The sequence below is a fragment of the Oncorhynchus mykiss genome, chromosome 5, assembly GCF_057628025.1.
Source record: "Oncorhynchus mykiss isolate SJ-2025 chromosome 5, ASM5762802v1, whole genome shotgun sequence".
Taxonomy (NCBI): domain Eukaryota; kingdom Metazoa; phylum Chordata; class Actinopteri; order Salmoniformes; family Salmonidae; genus Oncorhynchus; species Oncorhynchus mykiss.
This window is the reverse complement of record NC_143026.1, coordinates 9,160,947-9,187,496: the sequence shown is the minus strand read 5'-3', so window position 1 is coordinate 9,187,496 and position 26,550 is coordinate 9,160,947. Positions and strand designations below refer to the sequence as shown.

The 26,550-nt window shown below is 42.1% G+C and overlaps 2 protein-coding genes across 4 annotated transcripts in view; one reads left to right on the top strand and one right to left on the bottom strand.

Annotated features, from left to right (window-relative positions):
- The first annotated feature begins 5 nt into the window (after window positions 1-5).
- LOC110524946 (NLR family CARD domain-containing protein 3-like) lies at window positions 6-11,801 on the top strand. 3 transcript variants are annotated; one of them, XM_090233648.1, is made up of 9 exons: window positions 6-123; window positions 3,963-4,263; window positions 4,388-4,408; window positions 4,753-6,502; window positions 8,610-8,783; window positions 9,231-9,398; window positions 10,003-10,176; window positions 10,360-10,397; window positions 10,642-11,801. In XM_090233648.1, exons 2-9 carry the CDS (start codon window positions 3,972-3,974, stop codon window positions 11,196-11,198), a joined length of 3,174 nt encoding a protein of 1,057 aa, XP_090089774.1. In that variant the 5' UTR covers window positions 6-123; window positions 3,963-3,971; the 3' UTR covers window positions 11,199-11,801. The 3 variants fall into 3 exon arrangements, with proteins under 3 accessions (XP_090089774.1, XP_090089775.1, XP_090089776.1); XM_090233650.1 differs by having other exon boundaries at window positions 42-123; window positions 4,388-4,488; XM_090233649.1 differs by lacking the exon at window positions 4,388-4,408.
- Window positions 11,802-20,211: 8,410 nt separating this feature from the next.
- Window positions 20,212-26,550, bottom strand: part of cdc42se2 (CDC42 small effector 2) — a 73,833-nt gene continuing 67,494 nt past the window's right edge. Inside the window, exons 3-5 of the mRNA XM_036976700.2 lie at window positions 25,959-26,060; window positions 23,750-23,871; window positions 20,212-23,472 (exon numbers count right to left, since the gene is read on the bottom strand). Of these exons, the coding sequence (XP_036832595.1) occupies window positions 23,770-23,871; window positions 25,959-26,060 (204 nt within the window). The 3' untranslated portion in view covers window positions 20,212-23,472; window positions 23,750-23,769. The remainder of the gene's footprint in view (window positions 23,473-23,749; window positions 23,872-25,958; window positions 26,061-26,550) is intronic.

Below are 26,550 nucleotides of genomic sequence, written 5' to 3'. Positions count from 1 at the left end.
AAACTTGATTTCTACATAACTTCCTGTTTCAGTGTTTCCTCATTGTGTATCCGTTCAGGATGATCTAGCTGATCTGCGCTTCTGTGTGACAGAAGAGACCAGTCAATTGCCTCAATAACTAAGGTAGGATGGAAGAGAAACTGTAAGTCTCTATGTTTTTTAAATGTTCATTATACACTGACTGTACAACACATTAAGGACACCTGCTCTTTCCATGGCATAAAATCCAAGATGGTGTAGCAGTCAGACGTCTTTGTCCTTTGTCTTGTCTCGTATATATCTTTTTATATATTTTTATTTGCATTCTTTTTAATATTTTTCCTAAACCTCAACTTCAAAATACTCTCCTGCAACCCGCCTCACCCAATGTGGTGTGGATCAGTTTTTTTTCTAAAGTATTTCAATTTACCTCCGAACTGGAATACCTCAACTGAAGCTAGATAGCTAACTAGCTACCAGCTATCAGCTATCAGTCAGCTAACCTTAAGCTCGGAAAGCTCTCGCCAGTTCGTACAACGCGTTTCAAACCAGGGCATACTGGACCTATTTTTCTCTCCATATCCCCGGATTCCTACCGCAAACTCTGAACCCTTTCATCTGGATCATGGCAGCTAGCTAACCGCAACCCGGGTTGACTACTCCTGGCTAACGTTTCCATCACGGAGAATGCACCAACTAGCCTGGGGCTAGCCCATGATAGACCAATCTCCCAGCTAGGGCTCCTGGGCTACTCCTGAAGCCCACTCCTCGGCTACAATATCCGGACCCCTTCTACTGCCGGTACGGGGCAATGAACCCCGCCGATCCTTCACGACTGGAATACCGACATAATCTGCCCGAGGATTCCAACAGGCCCCTCAGAATCGACGTCCCCCGAAGGCCCATTCTGCTAACCGCGGCCTGCTAGCTATCTATAGCAAATTGGACTGTTAGCTGATCCACCAGCTAGTTTCTTGGACCACTATACCCATTTTGCCAATTGGACTTGGACCCCTCTGCTGCTTGGAAGCCTACTAATTACACGACTGGTCTATCGTCGTCACCGCACGAGGAGGCAAAAACAGACTTTTCCCCCATCGCGACGTCCCTCTAAGGTCCTTATGCTAGCTTGCTAGCCCCGGCCTGCTAACTGCTAGCTTGCTAGCCCCGGCCTGCTAATTGTCTGAATTGCCATGTCCCCATACCCACTGCACTGAGGCTAGGAAACACTGTCACTACCGATAAATCCACAATAATTGAGAATTTAAATAAGCATTTTTCTACGGCTGACCATGCTTTCCACCTGGCTACCCCTACCCCGGTCAACAGCACTGCGTTCCCCACAGCAACTCGCCCAAACCTCCCCCACTTCTCCTTCACCCAAATCCAGATAGCTGATGTTTTTAAAGAGCTGCAAAATCTGGACCCCTACAAATCAGCCGGGCTAGACAATCTGGACCCTCTCTTTCTAAAATGAAATTATGCCGAAATTATTGCAACCCCTATTACTAGCCTGTTCAACCTCTCTTTCATATCTTCTGAGATTCCCATAGATTGGAAAGCTGCCGCGGTCATCCCCATCTTCAAAGGGGGTGACACTCTAGACCCAAACTGCTACAGACCTATATCCATCCTGCCCTGCCTTTCTAAAGTCTTTGAAAGCAAAGTTAACAAACAGATCACTGACCATTTCGAATCTCACCGTACCTTCTCTGCTGTGCAATCTGGTTTCAGAGCTGGTCATGGGTGCACCTCAGCCACGCTCAAGGTCCTAAACGATATCATAACCGCCATCGATAAGAGACAGTACTGTGCAGCCGTATTCATCGACCTGGCTAAGGCTTTCGACTCTGTCAATCATAAAATTATTATTGGCAGACTCAACAGCCTTGGTTTCTCAAATGATTGCCTCGCTTGGTTCACCAACTACTTCACCGATAAAGTTCAGTATGTCAAATCGGAGGGCCTGTTGTCCAGACCTCTGGCAGTCTCTATGGGGGTGCCACAGCGTTCAATTCTCGGGCCGACTCTCTTCTCTCACTGCTGGTGATTCTTTGATCCACCTCTACGCAGACGACACCATTCTGTATACCTCTGGCCCTTCATTGGACACTGTGTTAACTAACCTCCAGATGAGCTTCAATGCCATACAACTCTCCTTCCGTGGCCTCCAACTGCTCTTAAATGCAAGTAAAACTAAATGCATGCTCTTCAACCGATCGCTGCCCGCACCTGCCCGCCTGCCCAGCATCACTACTCTGGACAGTTCTGACTTAGAATATGTGGACAACTACAAATACCTAGGTGTCTGGTTAGACTGTAAACTCCACACTCACATTAAACATCTCCAATCCAAAATTAAATCCAGAATTGGCTTCCTATTTCGCAACAAAGCATTCTTCACTCATGCTGCCAAACATACCCTCATAAAACTGACCATCCTACCGATCCTCAACTTCGGCGATGTCATTTACAAAATAGCCTCCAACAATCTACTCAACAAATTGGATGCAGTCTATCACAGTGCCATTCGTTTTGTCACCAAAGCCCCATATACTACCCACCACTGTGACCTGTATGATCTCGTTGGCTGGCCCTCGCTTCATACTTGTCACCAAACCCACTGGCTTCAGGTCATCTATAAGTCTCTGCCAGGTAAAGCCCCGCCTTATCTCAGCTCAGCAGGTATTCCTCACTGGTCACCCCCAAAGCCAATTCTTCCTTTGGCCGCCTCCCCTTCCAGTTCTCTGCTGCCAATGACTGGAACGAACTGCAAAAATCTCTGAAGCTGGAGACTCTTACCTCCCTCACTAGCTTTAAGCACCAGCTGTCAGAGCAGCTCACATATCACTGCACCTGTACATAGCTCATCTGTAAATAGCCCATCCAATCTTCCTCATCCCCATACTGTATTTATTTATCTTGCTCCTTTGCACCCCAGTATCTCAACTTGCACATTCATCTTCTGCACATCCTACCATTCCAGTGTTTAATTGCTATATTGTAATTACTTCGCCACCATGGCCTATTTATTGCCTTACCTCTCTTAACCTACCTCATTTACACACACTGTATATAGACTTTTCTATTGTATTATTGACCGTGTTTGTTTACTCCATGTGTAACTCTGTGTTGTTGTATGTGTCGAACTGCTTTGCTTTATCTTGGCCAGGTCGCAGATGCAAATGAGAACTTGTTTTCAACAAGCCTACCTTGTTAAATAAAGGTGAAATAAAAAATAAATAAAATAAACATAGACTGACCAGGTGAATCCTTGTGAAAGCTTTGATCCCTTATTGATGTAACCTGTTAAATCCACTTCAATCAGTGTAGATGAAGGGGAGGAGACAGATTAAAGAAGGATTTTTAAGCCTTGAGACAATTGAAACATGGATTGTGTGTATGTGCCATTTAGAGGGTGAATGGGTAAGACAAAATATTTAAGAACTGTCAAGAACTGCAACGCTGCTGGGTTTTTCACACTGAACCATTTCCCGTGTGTATCAAGAATGGTCCACCACCCAAAGGACATCCAGCCAACTTGACACAACTGTGGGAAGCATTGGAGTCAACCTGGGCCAGGGAACCTGTCCCATAGTGTGTTTGATTCTGTTGATTGGGTCTGTTGATCGGGTGTTTTTTTAAAATTATTATCATGACTATTGTTTATGATTGGGTTATCTTCTGTTTACAACCCAGAAGTGAGATTAACAGTCTCTTCCCAGTCACAGCAACACAGTGTTCTAGCCCTCCATTAACAGTCTCTTCCCAGTCACAGCAACACAGTGTTCTAGCCCTCCATTAACAGTCTCTTCCCAGTCACAGCAACACAGTGTTCTAGCCTTCCACCATTTCCAGCCAGACCCTGTCGTATATTCAGACAAAATGTCATCATTCTTTGTGCTGATGGGAACTTAGAGCTTCCTTCTGATTCCTTTGTTGCGACAAAATAGTTACGATCACAACTAACTTCCTTTTCTCAGTGATCTGCAATGGCTCCTGTTCCTGGGCTGCTGCTGGCCACTCTGGAGGAGTTGGTTGAAGCAGAATTTAAGACATTTAAATGGCACCTGACCCAGGACCTGGTGAAAGGCTTTCCTCACATCCCAGTGAGCCAGCTGGAGAACACTGACAGACTGGACACTATGAAGAAGATGGTGGAGACCTACGGTCCTGAGGGAACTGTGAAGATCTCACTGGAGATCCTGAGGAAAATGAGCCAGAACCAACTGGCTAAAACACTAAAGAATGAGTACGATGAGGTTGAGACAACAGAACCAGCAGGTTAGTGGACTGTAAAACAACACAAAGCAGATAAGAGATTACTGATTTTTGCATAGCAGGTAACATAAAGGAGGAACTAGTAGGAGGACGATAGAACAAAACAGAATTTTTCTTTGTTTCCCAGAGTGCTCCTTTGGTTCTAGAGGTAAGCTTAATGAATCAAGAAAACACCCGTTGGACCAAAGTGATGTTGTAAACAGTTTTTTGGGGGGCTGAGAAGTGCAGGTAAAACATTTATGAAAACGTCATGAGAAAGACATCATATTTTGGTTATCTGTTCAGAAAAAATGATAATTGTCTGGTTTCTAGAAAGCATTTAGCTAAACTTTTTACAACCTTAACCAAAAGACATCATGATGACGTCATATTGCAGCCAGTTGTATCCGCTGGACAGGCTCTAGTTATTGCACTCTGACTGATCCAATCCAGACACAAACACATAAAGTTATCATGACCGTAATAAAAGTAAGCTTTGTTTTTTCCTTGCAGTCGAAGACAAACTGAAATGCTATCTCAAGAAGAAGTACGGCTGTATATATGAGGGGACGTCAAAGGAAGGGGATTTTATCTATCTAAATCAGATCTTCACTGAGCTCCATGTGTTTGAGGGGGCCTGGGGAGGGGTCAGAGATGAGCATGAGGTCATACATCCGAACATCAGAACACCAGTCACAGGAGAGACCACTGTTGAAGTCAGAAACATTTTCAAACAACAGTCCGATCAAAAGAAGCCAATCAGAACAGTTCTAACTCAGGGCATTGCCGGTGTAGGAAAGACTGTCTCTATTCAGAAGTTTATTCTAGACTGGGCAGAAGAAAAGGAGAACCAGGACATTGGTTTCATCTTTCCACTTTCTTTTCGCCAAATCAACTCTAATATAGGGGACGACGACTGCAGTCTGATTGAACTGCTTCATCAATTCTTCCCTGACATGGAACCAATCAAGAATCTAAGAAACAAGTCTAAAGTTCTGTTCATATTTGACGGTCTGGACGAGTGTCGACTCCGTCTAGACTTCAACAATAAGGTCCTGACAGATGAAACAAAGCCAGCCTCTCTGGACAAATTGATCACAAATCTGATCACAGGTGAGCTTCTGCCTTCTGCTCTCATCTGGATAACCTCCCGGCCTGCAGCAGCCTATAAGATCCCTCGAAAATACATCCAGCAGTGGACAGAGGTACGAGGGTTCAATGACCCACAGAAGGACGAGTACTTCAGGAAAAAAATCAGGGATGACAACATGGCCAGCAGAATTATCACACACATGAAGTCATCGAGGAGCCTACACATCATTTGCCACATACCAGTGTTCTGTTGGATATCAGCCACTGTTCTAGAGAAACTGTTGGGTGAAGCAGAGAGAAGAAAGATACCTAAGACTCTGACTGAGATGAACATACATTTCCTGATCTTTCAGATAGACAGAATGAGAGAAGCAGAAAATTCCACAGGAAGTGACAGCATAGTCCTTAAACTTGGAGAGCTGGCATTCCGTCAGCTGGAGAAGGGACATCTGATATTCTACAAGGAAGACCTGAGAGAGTGTGGCATTGATGTCACAGAAGCATCAGTGTACTCAGGTTTATGCACGGAGATCTTTAAGATGGAGGGAAGGACGTGTCAGAAAACTATGTTCAGCTTTGTGCATCTGAGCATCCAGGAGTTTCTTGCTGCTGTATACGTGTTTTTCACATTCATAAACTGCAATGAGAACCCACTGGTCAAACAGAACACCCTCGTCAAACTTTTGAAATGGCGGAAACACCAACAACCTATGATTGACTTATACAAGAGTGCAGTAGATCAGGCCTTACAGAGTGAGAATGGACACCTGGACCTTTTCCTCCGTTTCCTTCTCGGCCTCTCACTGGAGTCCAATCAGACTCTCCTACAAGGCCTACTGAACCAGACAGGAAGAAGCTCACAAACCAATGAGAACATAATTGAATACATCAAGAAGAAGATCAGGAAGAATCCCTCTCCAGAGAGATGCATCAATCTGTTTCACTGTCTGAATGAGTTGAATGATCATTCTCTGGTGGAGGAGATCCAAACCTACCTGAGCTCAGGAAGTCTTTCAGAGGCCGAACTTTCACCTGCACAGTGGTCAGCTCTGGTGTTCGTGTTGCTGACTTCAGAAGAGGACCTGGATGTGTTTGACCTGAAGAAATACTCCAGATCAGAGGAGGGTCTTCTGAGGTTGTTGCCAGTGGTCAAAGCGTCCAGAATAGCTCTGTGAGTTCCCGTATTAACGTCATGCTCAATATTAAATGTGAATATATTCAAAAATTCAACAACTAATAAGTCATTGTAATTAATAAAGCCTTTTAATGATAATGGATGAATAATTTAAGAACCCTAAAGGAGATCCTTTAAAGGGGCAATCCAGGATTGGTACATCTATTTTTGGAATTTTGTATTAATCATATACCGTATAGGCATTGATTCTTGAAGAATATAACTTAGAAATGGCTCATGAGCTTAGTTCTTATCCCATCAGAACCCAACATATAAACTTGTTTTACTCCATTGTTTGAAAACAATGTAATTGTAAACTGTATCACTTAAAAAACATGGTTAAAATTATGATTTTGATCTCATGGATCTATGAGCCCCGTCTATGAATTTGAGAGTGGTAAACATTTTCCAGACCCATCCATAACTAGATTTCTGTTACAATTAAGTGAATTTCAGTTCAATGTGCATGTATATACAGTACCAGTCAAAATTTTGGACACATACTCATTCCAGTTTTTTTATTTATTTGTACTATTTTCTACATTGTGTAATAATAGTGAAGACATCAAAACTATTAAATAACACATATGGAATCATGTAGTAACCAAAAAAGTGTTAAAAAAATTCAAATATATTTTATATTTAAGATTCTTCAAAGTAGCCACCCTTTGCCTTGATGACAGCTTCCATCACACCACTGATTCTAACGTCTGGTCTCAATATCTAGTAGGCTACAATGTGAAGCACATTCCTCACACAAGATCATCATGCTTAAATATCTCCTTTAGCCCAAACTGACCTCAGGGTCTCAAGTTTACAATGTGTTGTTTTCTTCTTTGCACTCTCTTGGCATTCTCTTAACCAGCTTCACCTGGAATGCTTTTCCAACTGTCTTGAAGGAGTTCTCACATATGCTGAGCACTTGTTGGCTGCTTTTCCTTCACTCTGTAGTCCAACTCATCCCAAACCATCTCAATTGGGTTGAGGTCAGGTGATTGTGGAGGTCAGGTCATCTGTTGCAGCACTCCATCACTCTCGTTCTTGGTCAAACAGCCCTTACACAGCCTGGAGATTTGTTGGGTCATTGTAATTTTGTTCAAGTGTGCCTTGAATTCTGTAAATAAATTACAGACAGTGTCACCATCAAGGCAACCCCACACCATCACACCTCCTCATCCATGCTTCACAGTGTGAACTACACATGCGGAGATCATCCATTCACCTACTCTGCATCTCACAAAGACACGGTGGTTGGAACCAAAAATCTCAAATTTGGACAGATTTCCACTGGTCTAATGTCCATTGCCCGTGTTTCTTGGCCCGAGCAAGTGTCTTCTTCTTATTGGTGTCCATTAGTAATGGTTTCTTTGCAGCAATTTGACCTCGAAGGCCTGATTCATGCAGTCTCTTCTGAACAGTTAATGTTGAGATGTGTCTGTTACTTGAACTCTGTGAAGCATTTATTTAAGCTGCAATTTCTGAGGCTGGAAACTCTAATGAACTTATCCTCTGCAGCAGAGGTAACTGGGTCCTCTCCTGTGGCGGTCCTCATGAGAGCCATATTCATCATAGCTCTCAATGTTTTTTTGCAACTGCACTTGAATAAACTTTTAAAGTTCTTGAAATTTTCCAGATTGACTGACCTTCATATCTTAAAGTAATGATGGAATGTCGTTTCTATTTGCTTATTTGAGCCGTTTTTGCATAATATGGACTTGGTCTTTTACCAAATATGGTTATCTTCTGTATATCACCCCTACCTTGTCACAACACAACTGATTGGTTCAAACACATTAAGAAGAAGAAGAAATTCCACAAATTATCTTGAAATGCATTCCAAGTGACTACCTCATGAAGCTGGTTGAGAGAATGCCAAGAGTGTGCAAAGCTGTTATCAAGGCAAAGGGTGCTACTATGAAGAATCTCAAATATAAAATATATTTTGATTTGTTTAACACTTTTTTGGTTACTACATGATTCCATGTGTTATTTCATAGTTTTGATGTCTTCACTATTATTCTACAATGTAGAAAATAGTACAAATAAAGAAAAATCCTTGTCTAAACTTTAATTTGTTTGTATGTTGGATTGTTTTCTTCATTAGGCTGAATGGATGTAACCTCACAGAGAAATGCTGTGAAGCATTGGCCTCAGTTCTCAGCTCAAACACTTGTCACATGAGAGAGCTGGACCTGAGTAAAAACAAGCTGCAGGATTCAGGAGTGATGCTACTCTCCGCTGCACTGGAGAGTTCACATTGTAAACTTGAGACCCTGAGGTCAGTTTGGGCTAAAGGAGATATTTAAGCATGATGATCTTGTGTGAGGAATGTGCTTCACATTGTAGCCTACTAGATATTGAGACCAGACGTTAGAATCAGTGGTGTGATTGAAGTAAAAGTACATAAAGGCTGTTTACACACTTTTTTTCCTATAAGCATTTACCCACCTATCACAGAAAAATGTAGGGAGCATTGCTTTATTCCCCTAGAACAGAGATCAGCATTTACCCACCATTTTGTTTTTTTATACCACTGACTGCATTGAATCTGGGAGATTGTATATCAGAAAACAGACTAATATGATCACAATCATTCTAAATAATTGTACTTCCATTCAAGACTTGTTCCACAGGTCATCTCCAGTCTTTCTACATGTCTGCTGTTCTTCATTAGCATCACCGTTTTCTGAGTATTTATTTGTATTTACTCTTGTTTCGTATCTAGTCTGAATGGATGTCAACTCACAGAGACAAGCTGTAAAATCTTGTCTTCAGCCCTCACGTCTTCACACCTGAGAGTGCTGGACCTGAGCGACAACAAGCTGCAGGATTCAGGAATGAAGCTGCTCTCTGCTGGACTTGCGAGTCCACACTGTAAACTGGAGACACTGAGGTCAGTTTGGGCTAATGGAGATATTTAAGCATGTTGATCAATGTTTAAGGAATGTGCTTAAACGTTTGGGCTTGATAACTGAGCATCATCTCGTTTTAGGAAGCCATCATAATGGGCTGTTGCCTTCCACTCACTAGAAACTTTAGTAACAGTAAGCAGTGGCCTAGTGGTTAGAGCGTTGGGCTAGTAACCGAAAGGTTGCTAGATCGAATCCCCAAGCTGCCGTTCTGTCCCTGAACAAGGTTGTCATTGTAAATAAGAATTTGTTCTTAACTGACTTGCCTAGTTAAATAAAGGTGAAATAAAAATAAATTTAAAAAACACCCAACACCGTAACTACTGATGTGACCTGTAAGAAAAGGAAGCGCAGCAATTAGGAATTGTTTGGCAATGGAGTTGAGTGTTTTTAACGTGGATTAAGAACAGTCAATTCATCGTTATGTGAATACAAAAATCTTCATTTTTATAATGTAACAACAATGTAACAATATGTTATGTAACAATGTAATAATACGTTACATAGTGTTACTACAGATATCGAATCCCTGAGCTGACAACTGTTACCAAACACTTGATATCAGATAGAATTAAACTATTTCCACAGGTTGTCATTCTGTGGAGTCACGAAGGAAGGCTGTGCATCTCTGGCTTCAGCTCTGAGGTCAAACCCTTTTCATCTGAGAGGGCTGGACCTGAGCTACAATCACCCAGGAGACTCAGGAGTGAGCCTGTTCTCCTCTGGACTGGAGGATACCATGTACAAACTACAAACTGTCATGTGAGAACTGAATCTGTAAATCTGTCAAATAAAGGATAAATACAAATATGACTTGTGATAGAGGAACTTAGTCATGGGGTCTCAACTTACTGTTGAGAGATAGAATAGTAGGTATAATTTTCGAAAATTGGTTACAGCAATATTTTTGTTTTTTTGTTGCTTACGTGTTGTTTTTGCTTACAGTGTTCACCCTGGGGGAGAGGGCTGGTTGTTTAGAAGACGTGGGTTATTATTCTGTTTTTGTTCTGCACATATTATCAAAAACACCATTGTCTTACGTCAGATGGTGTCACTCCTACGGTAAAAAAAAATAATACCTCAACCAAGATACGAGACTGTAAGTGTAGTAGGCAAGTGTTGCCCTGACGTAAGATAATGGGGGAAAAAATAACATTTAATGCAATACACCAATTACATCGCCAATACATAACTGCATCATGATGTTCTTGTCCTTATCTCCCTCAGTGTATGGCTGTGATCTCACACTGAATCCGAACACAGCACACAGATACCTCTCTCTGTCTGAGGAGAACAGGAAGGTGACACAGGTGAAAGAGAAGCAGCCGTATCCTGACCAACCAGGGAGATATGACAAATGGCCCCAGGTGCTGTGTAGAGAGGGTCTGACTGGACGCTGTTACTGGGAGGTAGAGTGGAGTGGGGATTGGGCTCTCATAGCGGTGACATATAGAAGATTATACAAGACGGGAAGGAGACGGCTAGGAGCCAATGACACGTCCTGGAGTCTGGACTGCTGCGGAAACAGTTACACTGCCTGGCACAATAATGAAAACACCGACATATCTGTTTCCTCCTCCCACTCCAACAGAGTAGGAGTCTATCTGGACTGGCAGGCTGGCATTCTGTCCTTCTACAATGTCTCCTCTGACACACTGACCCACCTGCACTCATTCAATACCACATTCACTGAGCCCCTCTACCCAGGGGTTGGGGTTAAGTTTGACTCTTCAGTGACCCTGTGTGATGTAGATACCAAAGACTTCAAAGCAACTCAACCATAACAATGTCATGTTTTCCTACTGTAACCAATCCTACAGGCAATTAGATGAGTAGTGTTGTGTTTGAATTCATTTGTGCTGTTGCGCCTGCCGTATAAAATACATCCTATTCAAGGTTTTTGCAACTGCACTTGAAGAAACTTTCAAAGTTCTTGAAATGTTCCGGATTGACTGACCTTCATGTCTTAAAGTAATGATGGACTGTCGTTTCTCTTTGCCTATTTGAGCTGTTCTTGCCATAATATGAACTTGGTCTTTTACCAAATAGAGCTATCTAGAGCTATACCAAACCCTACCTAGTCACAACACAACTGATTGGCTCAAACGCATTAAAAAGGAAATAAATTCCCAAAATGTACTTTTAACAAGGCACACCTGTTAATTGAAACGCATTCCAGGTGACTACCTCATGAAGCTGGTTGAGAGAATGCCAAGCGTCTGCAAAGCTGTCAATCAAGGCAAAGGGTGGCTACTTTGAAGAATATAAAATATTTTTTTGCTTACTACATGATTACCATATGTGTTATTTCATGGTTTTGATGTCTTCACTATTATTCTACAATGTAGAAAATATTACAAATAAAGAAAAATGTAGGTGTGTCCAAATTTTGGACTGGTACTGTATATCATTTTTAAAAATGGGGGGTGGGGGGGATTCAGTCTGGGCTTCAACTTACTGTTGAGTGTTTGAATAGTAGAATACAAAAGGTGCAATTTGGTAAATTGGTTGCTGCAGTTTTCCTCTCGTTGTATGTCATTCACAGACATTCACTTAATCATTAGCCCCTGCCATGCCTAAACATTTTAGATTGGTAAAGTAGTCTAGTTAGTATAGCCAGCTATCTAAACTTGTAGTAATCATGGCTGAATTTCCGACCGGGCACAGAGGACATGTGCCCAGAGGCCCTGACCTCCAGGGTGCCACCATTGATTTAGTTAGTTCCTCTCACTCTCACTGGCATAAGTAATGGCAAAATGTGTATAATTGCAGGACATTTTCTGTGAAGCAAATTATTTGTTTACCTTTTGTTCATAAAATACCTTTTTAATCCCGGTGCTGCGTTAACGTGTAATCGTATAGCTAATAGGCTGCGTTTGTTGATCGACTGTGAGTGAAGCTACAGCAACCAATGAGATAATGGCTGGGGTCATATTTGCTAGTTTTTGCTGTTCTCCAAATAGCATTTTTTTTTGTTTTTAAATTGTATACATATGCAGTAAATGAGCTTCAATTTAAAAAAAATGTGGGTCATCAGACTCACCTGGACACCATCACTTCCCTGATTACCTTCCCTATAAATGTCTCTCCCTTTGGTTCCTTCCCCATCACTTCCCTTGGGAAGGTTGAACACCAGGTGGGCTGTTCTACTGGAGTTGTCGACCATAGGTATGATGATTTAGTAACTTATCATTAAATCCTATAATTTTGCTCCCGAGTCGAGCAGAAGTCTAAGGCTAGAGGCTAGAGGAGTCACTACAGACCCTTGTTTGAGTCCAGGCTGTATCACAACCGGCCGTGATTGGGAGTCCTATAGGGCGGCACACAATTGGCCCAGCGTCGTCCAGGGTTAGGGTTTGGCCGGGGTAGGCCGTCATTGTAAATAAGAATTTGTTCTTATCTGACTTGCCCAGTTAAATAAAGGTTCAATATTTGTATTTTTTTATCCACCCTGTCATAGCAATGTTCTTCTAGTTTTCGTTCAATTTACAGAGAAATTGCATGCCTATGTCTGAAAATTGTGAGCTTCCTCTTCCTGTGAGCTGGGGTAGGCCTATACAGTTGAAGTCGGAAGTTTACATACACTTAGGTTGGAGTCATTAAAAATCGTTTTTCAACCACTCCTCAAATTTCTTGTTAACAAACTATAGTTTTGGGAAGTCGGTTACATCTATTTTGTGCATGACACAAGTAATGTTTCCAACAATTGTTTACAGACAGATTATTTCACTTATAATTCACTGTATCACAATTCCAGTGGGTCAGAAGTTTACATACACTAAGTTGACTGTGCCTTTAAGCAGCTTGGAAAAATCAAGAAAATTATGACATGCCTATAGAAGCTTCTGATAGGCTAATTGACATCATTTGAGTCAATTGGAGGTGTACCTGTGGATGTATTTCAAGGCTTACCTTCAAACTCAGTGCCTCTTCGCTTGACATCATGGCAAAATCAAAAGAAATCAGCCAAGACCTCAGAAAAAATATTGTAGACCTCCACAAGTCTGGTTCATCCTTGGGAGCAATTTCCAAACGTCTAGGTTAGCCAAAGAAGGTAAACAAAAGGTAAACAAATAAGGTACCACGTTCAACTGTATAAACAATAGTACGCAAGTATAAACACCAAGGGACCACGCAGCCGTCATACCGCTCAGGAAGGAGACGCGTTCTGTCTCCTAGAGATGAACGTACTTTGGTGCGAAAAGTGCAAATCAATTCCAGAACAACAGCAAAGGACCTTGTGAAGATGCTGGAAGAAACAGCCACAAAAGGATCTATACCCACAGTCAAACAAGTCCTATATCGACAACCCAAAAGGCAGCTCAGCAAGGAAGAAGCCACTGCTCTAAAACCGCCATAAATAAGCCAGACTATGGTTTGCAACTGCACATGCGGACAAAGATCATACTTTTTGGAAAAATGTCCTCTGGTCTGATGAAACAAAAATAGAACTGTTTGGCCATAATGACCATCGTTATTTTTGGAGGGAAAAGGGGGAGGCTTGCAAGCCAAAGAATACTATCCCAACCGTGAAGCACAGGGGTGGCAGCATCATGTTGTGGGGGTGCTTTGCTGCTGGAGGGACTGATGCACTTCACAAAATAGATGGCATCATGAGGTTGGAAAATTATGTGGATATATTGACGCAACATCTCAAGACATCAGTCAAGAAGTTAAAGCTTGGTTGCAAATGGGTCTTCCAAATGGACAATGACCCCAAGCATACTTCCAACGTTGTGGCAAAATAGCTGAAAGACAACAACGTCAAGGTATTGGAGTAGCCATCACAAAACCCTGACCTCAATCCGATAGAAAATGCATGGGCAGAACTGAAAAAGCGTGTGTGCGAGCAAGGAGGCCTACAAGCCTGACTCAGTTACACCAGCTCTGCCCGGAGGAATGGGCCAAAATTCACCCAACTTATTGTGGGAAGCTTGTGAAAGGCTAAACAATTTATAGGCAATGCTATCAAATACTAATTGAGTATGTAAACTTCTGACCCACTGGGAAAGTGATGAATGTAACAAAAGCTGAAAGAAATCATTCTCTCTACTATTATTCTGACATTTCACATTCTTAAAATAAAGTGGTTATCCTAACTGACCTAAAACAGGGAATTTTTACTTGGATTAAATGTCAGGAATTGTGAAAAACTGAGTTTAAATGTATTTGGCTAAGGTGTATGTAAACTTCCAACTTCAACTGTATCTTTTTTATTTACTTTTTTTTACAGTACCCCAAACTGTGAGTACTGCAATGCGGCTTTGATTGAATTGAGCGTAGCTTTATTCATCTGTTCCAATGTGTTTCTATCAGGTAGCCTAACTCACAAGACAACTTGGGATGAGAAGTGCTTCAGAAGGGTTCAATAGCAACTCCATGGAATGGCATTGGTTGTTTAACAAAGACATTCTTAGAATAGAACTAAGTCCTGAAAAACAATAACAAATCTGGAGAAAAATGTAAATGATTAGTCACCATAAGCTGGTGGAGAACTTCTTAGAAGAGGATTAGTTTTTTTTTACCAGGTATGTTGACTGAGAGCACATTCTCATTTACAGCAATGACCTGGGGAATAGTTACAGGGGAGAGGACCTTTCGATAGGAATTCGAAAAGATACATCGTTCAAAACATTGCATGAAGGCTGCATCCCTTTTCATGCATAGCCTCAGGAAGTTTTACATGTGAAGTCTGCAAGTGCCCCTACAAGGTGCTTCACTTGTAGCACATGGTTACGAGAACAAGGTTAATACCTAGCTCTGTGTGTTTACGGGGAAGCTGAAAGTTAAGAGCTGTTCCTAGTTTTGCCATTGCAGTAGGTTTGTTATATACGCGGCTGTCTTAGGCCGACCTCTGTTAGAATCAATATTTGCCAAGGTTTCAAAGAATTTATGTCATAGCGAAATATCCGCTGTAGTTAACTTCCAGCCTAGGGTAGGACATATTCCCTACATATCAAGCAACTAAAACCTTTCTGTGCTTACACCTTATCTGGGCATGATGTTGTGGTATAATATGATCTAATGTAATAATCCAAAGCTGCATTAGACTCTGTACTGTACCATACTATGCTTCTGTTGTGTAAAATAAGTGATATTGTTTTTTATAGGCTGATGTTGTGGAACTGAAATCCAGAAGTGTTTCAGGGGCTCCAGATGGGCCACATTAATTGAACAAAGCTCGCTACGTACGCTTCACTTAAAAACCTGAAGGCTCTTTGAAAAATGAGTCTAAGTGATGGCTAACCTAGCAGATGGCAGATTCATTGCTGCAGAAGTGAAGAAAATAAAATAAGGGTTCTGCTTGGCAGTTGAACACCAGTGGTAGCTAGCATAATCGTCTGAATGTGACATATGAGGCACAGGGCAGTAACCAGCTCAGTGAAATCTCATTAAAGGAGAATAGAGGAAATATTGGTTTCAGTAAAATACCGTTTCTTTGCCCCAGTGCCATCTTTTATGGGGTTTGAACCATTAACTCTGACTGAAACAATAGAACTTTGTCCAACTTCTTTTGATTGGCGTGAGCTCGACAACTTCCCTCTCTGCATGCGAGGCAACCCGTTCAGGAAGCTTCGTCTACGGTTCTGACCACAGTAGAACTGGCTCCTGGCAGTAGTGATCAATGACGAAAGCCACATGGCAAGGGTGTCGAAAAACAAATACACAAGTGAAGGGGACACCAGTCAGATTTCCTATTTCATGGTACCTTGAATTCATTACGATCCCAACAAGGTTTGAAGGTGAATACTGTTTGTAGGTGAATACTGTTTGTAGGTGAATACTGTTTGTAGGTGAATACTGTTTGTAGGTGAATACTGTTTGTAGGTGAATACTGTTTGTAGGTGAATACTGTTTGTAGGTGAATACTGTTTGTAGGTGAATACTGCAAATTCCCCTAATGCTTATCAATGACCACACTGTGGTTTTCCAATTCCATTCATTCAAGTGGAATGACAGCGTGGGGAAGGCAAGTCTCAGTCATTTAGGAAAGCGTCAATGGTGAAAAATCTGCATCATTGGCCACCACGTTGCCTAGCAACAGCAGGCAGCCAGCCGCCTGTGATAGTTTGACACTTCCTTCTCACCGGAGCCACCAATGCTCCCACAAGCCTACCAGAAGATACTGATACACCATTGGATTTCCCTTTGGATATGCAATTTAAAGAGATGCTCCACACAAAATACAACCTAACGTTTTTTTTTTCTTCTCCTGAGTGATTTAACCACAGATAGGGTCTCTAATCATAGATTTTTATTTTAGCCAGTAAGTTGACTGAGAACACATTCTCATTTACAGCAACAACCTGTGGAATCGTTACAGGGGAGAGGAGGGGGATGAATGAGCTGGGGATGATTAGGTGGCCATGACGGTATAAGGGCCAGATTGGGAATTTAGCTTGGACACCGGGGTTAACACCCCTACAATTAGTGCCATGGGATCTTTAGTGACCACAGAGAGTCAGGACACCCGTTTTAACGTCCCCGACAAAAGACAACACCATACACAGGACAATGTCCCCAATCAGTGCCATGTTTTTTAGACCAGAGGAAAGAGTGGCCCTCCAACACCACTTCCAGCAGCATCTGGTCTTCCATCCAGGGACTGAACAGGACCAACCCTACTTAGCTTCAGAGGCAAGCCAGCAGTGGAATGCAGGGTAGTATGCTGCTGGCAATAAATACAATGAACACAAATAAATACACAACATGTAATGTGTTGGTCCCATGTTTCATGAGCTGAAATAAAAGATCCCAGAAATGTTCCATTCCATACACACAAAAAGCTTCTTTCTCAAACTTCCGTGCACACATTTGTTTACATCCCTGTTAGTAAGTATTTCTAATTTGCCAAAATAATCCTTCCACCTGACAGGTGTGGCATATCAAAAAGCTGATAAACAGCCTGATAATTACACAGGTGCACCTTGTTCTGGGGACAATAAAAGGCCACTTTAAAATGAGCAGTTTAGTCTCACAACACAATGCCACAGATGCCTCAAGTTTTGAGGGAGCCTGCAATTCGCATGCTGACTGCAGGAATGTCCACCAGAGCTGTTGCCAGAGAATTTAATGTTTATTTCTCTACCATAAGCCACCTCCAATGTAATTTTAGAGAATATGTCAGTAGGTCCAACTGGCCTCACAACCACAGACCCATGTGTAGCCACGCCAGCCTCCACATCCTAAGACTAGCCACCTGGACAGCTGATGAAACTGTGGGTTTGCACAACCAAATAATTTCTGCACAAACTGTCAGAAACTGTCTCAGGGAAGCTCATCTGCATGCTCGCCGTCCACACCAGGGTCTAGACATGACTGCAATTCGCCCTCGTCGTAACTGACTTCTGTGGGCAATTGCTCTCCTTTGCACAGCCATTGAAGAGAAGTGGGACAACATTCCACAGGCCACCCTTACAAAAAAAAGATTGCAGTTTTGAACTGCAGTCGACTGTAGTATTTTGGACACAGTAATTGCAGAACAACTGGTCTAAAGCACTGCATCTCAGTGTCATCTCAGACACTACAGTCCCTGGTTGGGTTCGAATCCAGGCTGTATCAAATCCGGCCGTGACTGTGAGTCCCATAGGGCCAATTGGCCCAGCGTCGTCCGGGTTTGGCCGGGGTAGAGCGTCATTGTAAATAATAATTTGTTCTTAACTGACTTGCCCGGTTAAATAAAAAGTTAAAGAAAAAATAAAAATAACAACTGCAGTTACACTGCAAAATTACTGCAGTAAAAAAAACAAGTGTTATTTTGGATGCAGTATTTGCAGCCGGGGCGTCCCGAACGCATTTTGAAATTGCATTTTTGTCCCTGACAGTTTTATCATTGAAATGTGGCAACAACGGTGTGCTTTCGAACCATGCGGACGCCTAAGAGTAGGCTGTTTGGAGTGTTCATCAAGACTTACATTTTTTAAAAATTTTAAGTAATGCCCCCCCCCCCCCTCTGACTGCAATATTTTTTCTTAAAGGCACAATCAACAGCCTGATCAACTCTATGCGAAGGAGATGTGAGATGTGTTGCTCTGCATGAGTCAAATGGTAGCAGGGCATAACACCCGCCACCTGCGGGTAGATTTAGGTATTGGCGGGTATGTATATGTATAGTTCACCAGCCACGTTAGCGGGTGGTGAATTTGCAGGGCTCTACGGTGAGAGCATTACATTAGCGAATAAAAAGTCAAAAAGTCAAGTATAAGCACATGTTCGAGTTAGGGTTAGAATCATGTTGCAGAAGCTGTTTCAAAGTCATTCTCCTGACTTGTTTCATAGCTGCTAATAGGCATCTTATATCCCACCTCTCGCAGAAACACTGCTTGGCAGCGGAGGTGTCGCAAGGAGTGAAAGTGCTGATATACTGTATTCATTTTTGGAGGTGCTGTGCACAGGCATAAACGTTGGTATAATTTACTCAAAAATCTACAAAGTGCGACTTTGTCCTCGTGTATCTTGGCTATTTACATTTTTTTGCTCACAAACTTGTTTGTTTTTCAACATTAGTTTGAGTCTGCTACTTCAACTGATTGTGAAGTAAAGGTCCCTTCTCTTACACACACACCGACACGTGACAGGACTAGAGTGGCCCGTTACCACGGAAACATCCCGCCCTTAAAGGGGCAGGAGAAAATGTTGTCTGATATTTTGATTAAAAGACTCAGGTCACAAAAAATGAAATACAATTGAATATACCACATTACTTCTTACAAATACATTTATTTTACAAACATTACAAAGCATGGTCATCCATTAGTTTTTTTTTATGTAATTATGTCCCCAAAAATATTTTGGCTGTGAAAAAAATCTGAGTGGTTGATATATATTTTGAATCTACCTGCCACAGTGGCTGGTGGACCACAACGTTAAATGGTAGTCACACCAGATACTGACTGGTTTTCTGACCCACACCCCAATTTTTAAAGGTATATGTGACCAACAGGTGCACATCTGTATTCCCAGTCATGTGAAATCCATAGATTAGGGCCTAATGAATTCATTTCAATTGACTGATTTCCTTATAGGAACTGTAACTCGTAAAAATCTTAGAAATTGTTGCATGTTGTGTTTATATTTTTGTTGCTTTTTCACATTAACTTAACCATCTTTTCAAATTCCAAACAATCGCCCATCTTGTTTCTGCAATTCTGAGCAATGTCACTTGCTTCAAGTGAGTTTCCTGAAACATTTCTATTATCTAACTAACCTTAGGCTTGGAGCTCATAATCTTCTCAACAGAGGGGGAATTCACAGGGATTATGCCCACTCACAGTCACCACATGGTAGGCTCCATGGATGGATTATGGAGTACACAATGTCCTTTTTCACATTCAAGTCAGTACACATTACCACACCACACTGAATACTGACATCTACATTGTATATTAAGATTTCATTCCAAATGGCACCCTATCCTTTTACAGTGCACTACTTTTGAGCAGAGCACTATGGCTCCTGGTAAAAGGAAGTACACTATATATAGGGAATAGAATGCTATTTGGGACAGTCTAATTCCTCTTTAAAGCTGTGATGGCATTTACTTACAATGTACTGTACCCACTAGTCATATGTATTAAAATGAATACTGGTAACCATCATGGTTAATAGATTAATAGTTCAAATCAACTGTTTGTTGTCTATGGCATTTTCCTAAAAAGTGTTAACTATGTATAACAGTTTCTGGTGGGAGTGGATACATTCCAATTGGCACCCTAATCACTATATAGTGCACTACTTTTGATCACCGCCAATAGGGCTCTGGTTCTATTCAAATGATTCCACAAAGACAGGGTCACATAACATGGAAAAAAAAATATTTATTTCAACCGAAGACATTTGGTAATCTACAAGCCAACACTGGATGTCAATTCATGAGGGATGGAAGTGTACAAAAAAAAAAAAAAAGCACAAAAAAAAACCCATCAGATATGTAAAACAACAAAAAAAATTAACATTACTGAGCAGAGTGAATTCCCTGATGTTGAAATTCATTTGTGGTGAGCATTGGCTGAGAGTAGATTCATGCTGACGTACCCTGGTCAATACCACTTTGGCCGACACTCGCATTGTATTGCAAACTTCATATTGTTCACACACACACACACACACACACACACACACACACACACACACAAACACACACTCTTGTGCTTTTCAGTTGTCACAAAACATTGTATGACACTCTCATTTAGACTTAGTATTTGGGAAAACTTCTCTCTCTCCCCCGCCCCCCAGTACATTTCTAATAATGGTGAATAAATATTACCACAATTATTTATCATATGGTGAATTCTTTTTTTGGGGGGGGGGGGGGGGGGGGGGGGGTTGAACATTCCAATCAATCTGAAATAAACTAAGAGTACAAAAAAGTTACAAAAGACAAACAATAAATTAGAATACCTCAGGTTGTGGCACACAAGGAATATGGTATATACAAACAAAACACTTGAGGGAAGGACCGCCAACAATCAGTGTGATACTTTTATTATATGAGTTCGAGGCCCAGTGACTCTTCTTTCCTCATCAATACTGGTATTAGTTTTAATCCAAATAAGTGAACCAAACCCCCATTTCATTATTTACATTTTCAATGACAGAGGCATCAATTGAAAACAAATTATTAATTTGATAAATTAAAGGACTTTTTGAAGACTTCATTTTTTTTGATTTTGAATATTTTCTCTTTACTTCTTGTTAAAATTCTTAAAATATTCTACCCTAATCCATAAACTACACCCTATCCTACCCATAGACTACCCCCTATTCTACCTAAATACATAAACTACCCTCTAGCCTACCCTAACCCATAGAGACCTCACCCTATCCTATGCCAAACCACATCCTATTCTACCCTAACCCATACAAACTACACCCTAGCCTGCCCTAACCCATACAGACTACACCCTATCCTACCCATACATACTACACCCTATCCTACACCTAACCCACAGAGACTACACCCTAGCCTACCCTAACCCATAGAGATTACACCCTAGCCTACCCTAACCCATAGAGACTACACTCTATTCTATGCTAAACCACAGAGACTACATCCTATTCTACCCTAACCCATACAAACTACACCCTATCCTACCCTAACCCATAGAGACTACACCCTATCCTACCCTAACCCATAGACTACACTATATATCCTACCCCAAACCATAGACTACACCATATATCCTACCCCAACCCATAGACTACACCATATATCCTACCCCAAACCCATAGACTACACCATATATCCTACCCCAACCCATAGACTACACCATATATCCTACCCCAACCCATAGACTACACCATATATCCTACCCCAAACCATAGACTACACCCTATATTAGACCACACCATATCCTACCCCAAACCATTTACAACACCAGTGCAATATCATACACGCGTCATGTTTAAAATAATGGAAAATATGCCTCTGAACCTGAACAAAATGTCTTGGAGCTAAACAGTAGGATGTCAACCTGTGTGTCAATGGTAATCATACTGTCCTTTGTTTTGCACAAACATTGGAGTTGTCTAGGCATCTTCAATGACCAAGTAATTTCATAGACAAAAGATAACATTTGCTTTGATAAGTTATTCTTTACTCTTAGAATGTGCATGAGTTCATGAACTCGGCCACATGGTCAAGTTTTTACAGACAACTTTGAGTTTGGGTTCGCCTCGATGCCAGATTGCAACATTGAATGCTTTATAGATTCTGTTACCCACACCAGTACCTAGTCCTTAACCACCAGAAGCTAGTCCTTAACCACCAGTAGCCAGCACTGTACCATCAGTAGCTAGTTCACCAGTAGCCAGCACTGTACCACCAGTAGCCAGCACTGCACCACCAGTAGCCAGCACTGCACCACCAGTAGCCAGCACTGCACCACCAGTAGCCAGCACTGCACCACCAGTAGCCAGCACTGTACCACCAGTAGCCAGCACTGTACCACCAGTAGCCAGCACTGTACCACCAGTAGCCAGCACTGTACCACCAGTAGCCAGCACTGTACCACCAGTAGCCAGCACTGTACCACCAGTAGCCAGCACTGTACCACCAGTAGCCAGCACTGTACCACCAGTAGCCAGCACTGTACCACATAGCTAAAGGTCTTTACATTTTACTGCACAGCATATACTCATATAGCCCAGGCTTATTGAAATCAAGTTTACCAAAACATTTACAGTAGAATGTCGAGTGAAATGCCAGTTCATGCCATTTCAACATCAGTTATTGTTCTACTGAACAATTATCATGAAAATAAAGACAAGGAATGGGAACTGGAACGATGTAAACAACAGCGAAGTAACAATCACATTTCCTATTGGAGTGGAATTCACTTGAGGCAGTCAAAAAAAAAAAAAAAAAATATTCGTCAGCAGAAAAAATATAATTCCATATGCTCTACAGACATTTTGGCACCCAAGGGCCATAGCAAGCCACTTTTCACAAACGTGGTCACCCACCATTCTGACCGCCAAACCAGACAAAACTATATATAAAAAGAAATATGTTAATAATAAAAATAAAACAAAAATCTACATTTTGTACTTGTAGGTTCCAGACCTTTAAACACTGAATTGACAAAACCCCACAGACCCCCCCCCCCCAAAAAAAAACTCACATCAAAAAATAATAATTTGAAGAGAAGAAGCGTTTTACACTTTGAACTTGCAGAGATGAGGATCATGCTTTTTGCGTCTGGCTTAAGTTGGAAGGGTGAGGTACACTAAAACTGAAGCGCTGCTGTCCTTTTGACTGTCGTCCTCCGTGGGAGAGGGCCGATGGACAGACAGGCAGAGGGGGGGAGCAGCCTCATTCCAATGGCGTGACAAAAACTGTCCATGTATTTGTGGCGCGAGGAGAGTTGAGAGGGCTGAGGCGGAGAGAAGGGGGGGGTCGATAGTGGGCTCATTGGGAGGAGCAAAGGAGGGCAGACAGAGCGGAAGGACAGGAGGCGAACATCATCCCCTAGTCCAATATTGGGGAGGGAGGATGAGGGAAGCAGTCACTGAAGGCAGACATGGAGACCAGGATGAAAAACATCAACATGAAGGAACCTAGAGGGAAGACAAACAGGCAAGGTTTAAACAACTGTCTGAAACCAAACAGTCTTCAGATAAGTTAAATGACCGTCTTTTAAGACATATTCCTAAAATACAGGCCACATCTCCCATACATGGCACATTACCAGAGTACATGACAAACATCTACATTCATTTAGGCCAAATATGACCATTTTATTTTAAATAAGACAACAAAAAAATATTGTTTTAATGTTTTTCACTCCTTCAGCTATTCAAAGCAGAGTCAATGTTACAGTCTCTGAGCTCTTACCGTGAAGCTGCCCCTCCATGTTATCCTGCTTTTGTGTCCACCAGTTGCAGCTGCACATTCACAGGCATGGCCTCTCCGCCGTATCCACCTTTTGACTGCATTTGGTTTTGAATGGAGTTCACCTGTGGAGGAAGTAAACAGTATGTTAAAGACAAGATGATGGACAACTGCTAACCTTGTTGAAGCAATACCCACATGTATCTATTAACCTGCTAACCTTGTTGAAGCAATACCCACATTTATCTATTAACCTGCTAACCTTGTTGAAGCAATACCCACATTTATCTATTAACCTGCTAAACCTGTTGAAGCAATACCCACATTTATCTATAAACCTGCTAACCTTGTTGAAGCAATACCCACATTTATCTATAAACCTGCTAACCTTGTTGAAGCAATACCCACATTTATCTATTCATCTGCTAACCCGAACATTTAAATTACATTGTCATCTAGCAGACGCTCCCATTCAGGGCGACCCACAGGAGCAACCAGGGTCAAGCACACTGCCAAAGGGCACAAGGACAGTTCCCCCCCACCCAGTCGAATCGGGGACCCGAACCAGCGACCTCTCAGCCACTGGCCCAAGCTCCCAAACCTCTAGTTTGTGTGCATGTGTGGCACTATTTACATGTGTATGTCCGTGTGCATACAAGTGCTTGCTTGGCATCAGGCAAAAAGGCATTGGATGTAACAACGTTCCTGTTTAGCATCAGTTTAAACTATTTTTTCGTTTTGTTCATTTAGACTTAATTTTTTGGTTTTTAATCTTTGAACATCATTCCCAGCAACTTCACTCCCACATCCCCGACCCTCAGTTTCCCTCAACACACCAAGTATTCAGACCCTTTCCTGAGACTTGAAATTGACCTCCGGTGAATCCTGTTTCCATTGATCATCATTGAGATGTTTCTACAACTTGATTGGTGTCCACCTGTGGTAAATTCAATTGATTGGACATGATTTGGAAAGGCACACCACACAGTTGACAGTGCATGTCAGAGCAAAAAAAGCCATGAGGTCGAGGGAACTGTCCGTAGAGCTCTGAGACAGGATTGTGTCGAGGAACAGATCTGGGGAAGGGTACCAAAAAATGTCTGCAGCATTGAAGGTCCAAGAACACAATGGTCTCTATCATTCTTAAATGGAAGAAGTTTGGAACCACCAATATCCATCCTAGAGCTGCCCGCCCAGCCAAACTGAGCAATCAGGGGAGAAGGACCTTGGGTCAGGGAGGTGACCAAGAACTGGTCACTCTGACAGACCTCCAGAGTTCCTCTGTGGAGATGGGAGAATCTTCCAGAAGGACAACCATCTCTGCAGCACTCCACCAATCAGGCCTTTATCGTAGACTGGCCAGACGGAAGCCACTCCTCAATAAAAGGCACATGACAGCCCGCTTGGAGTTTGCCAAAAGGCACCTAAAGGATCCTCAGATCATGAGAAACAAGATCCTCTGGTCTGATGAAACCAAGATTGAACTCTCTGGCCTGAATGCCAAATGTCACATCTGGAGGAAACCTGGCACCATCCCTACCGTGAAGCATGGTGGTGGCAGCTTCATGATGTGGGGATGGTTTTCAGTGGCAGGGACTGAATTGTCAGGATTGTTTGAAATATGAACGAAGCAAAGTACAGAGAGATCCTTGATGAAAACCTGCTCAAGAGCGCTCAGGACCTCAGACTGTGGCAAAGGGTTACCTTCCAACAGGACTGGTACATCTGGTACCGGGGGACCTGCAGATGAGTTGTGAGGCCTGTAGGTGTCCTAGAGCAAAACAACCGACATGTGTTCAACAGTTCCACCTTTCCAGAGGGGTCATATGAGTGTGTAGCCCAAACTTCTCGGACGCTACAGACCGAAGTTGGTACATCGGCTGTACCGACTTCAGACGAGTCCCAAGACACTTGTGTACAGCACAATGGAGAACACCATTCGTGAGTCTCATCTTTCCATAAATGGGTCATAATAGTGCAATCTTTAAATCATAATGAATAGTCTTTAAATCATACTGTAGTCAATCATAATGAATAGTATATAAATGAATAGTTTTTAAATCATCGTAGTGTCTTTAAATCCTAATGAATAGTCTTTAAATAATAATGTATAGGTCTATACTTATCCCATCTTGGTGGCTAATGATTGACATCCCATCACATTCCCATTATGCATTGCTTCCTCTGCACGGCTTCCATTGCTTCCTCTTACCGAGTTCATGCCACTGAAGATGTCTCCCGATCCCACGTGGGATGTGTGGACAAAATTAGTGGGCTCCCCGATCATACTCCTGTCGATGCGCCTCCGCCGCTTCTGCAAGAGGGGGAGGAAAAGGATACATTCACCATCCGTCTTTTTCTACCCAAGGTCCATCTGGGAATTGTTTTTTATTCTATGACAAGGATAAGAGTTTCAGTTTACCATTACGTTTAATGTTAAACCAATTTCCTATGTTCAGCTTCCAAGGGGTTTGTGCATCAGTGAAGCAAGCAACAGAATCTATCGCTATGTACACATGCCTGAGCTGTATGGAATACAAGCCAGTGGGTGAATCCTTTCTCTCCCAGTAAAAAGGAATTTGCCCTCTCTCTCAGTGCTGGTGCCTCTGATGTATTTAATGTAAACATACATTTTTCCCACTCTGACAACCAAAATAAACTTGACTCTTTAGCGAAGGATAATGAACTGTGCTTGTAATGAATTGTCAGAGCGAGTCAGCTAGCAGGCATCACAGCATGCACAATATAGGCCTATTCTGGCAACATTAGCAGTGTGTGATTAGATGGCATTGCTCGTGGTGTTC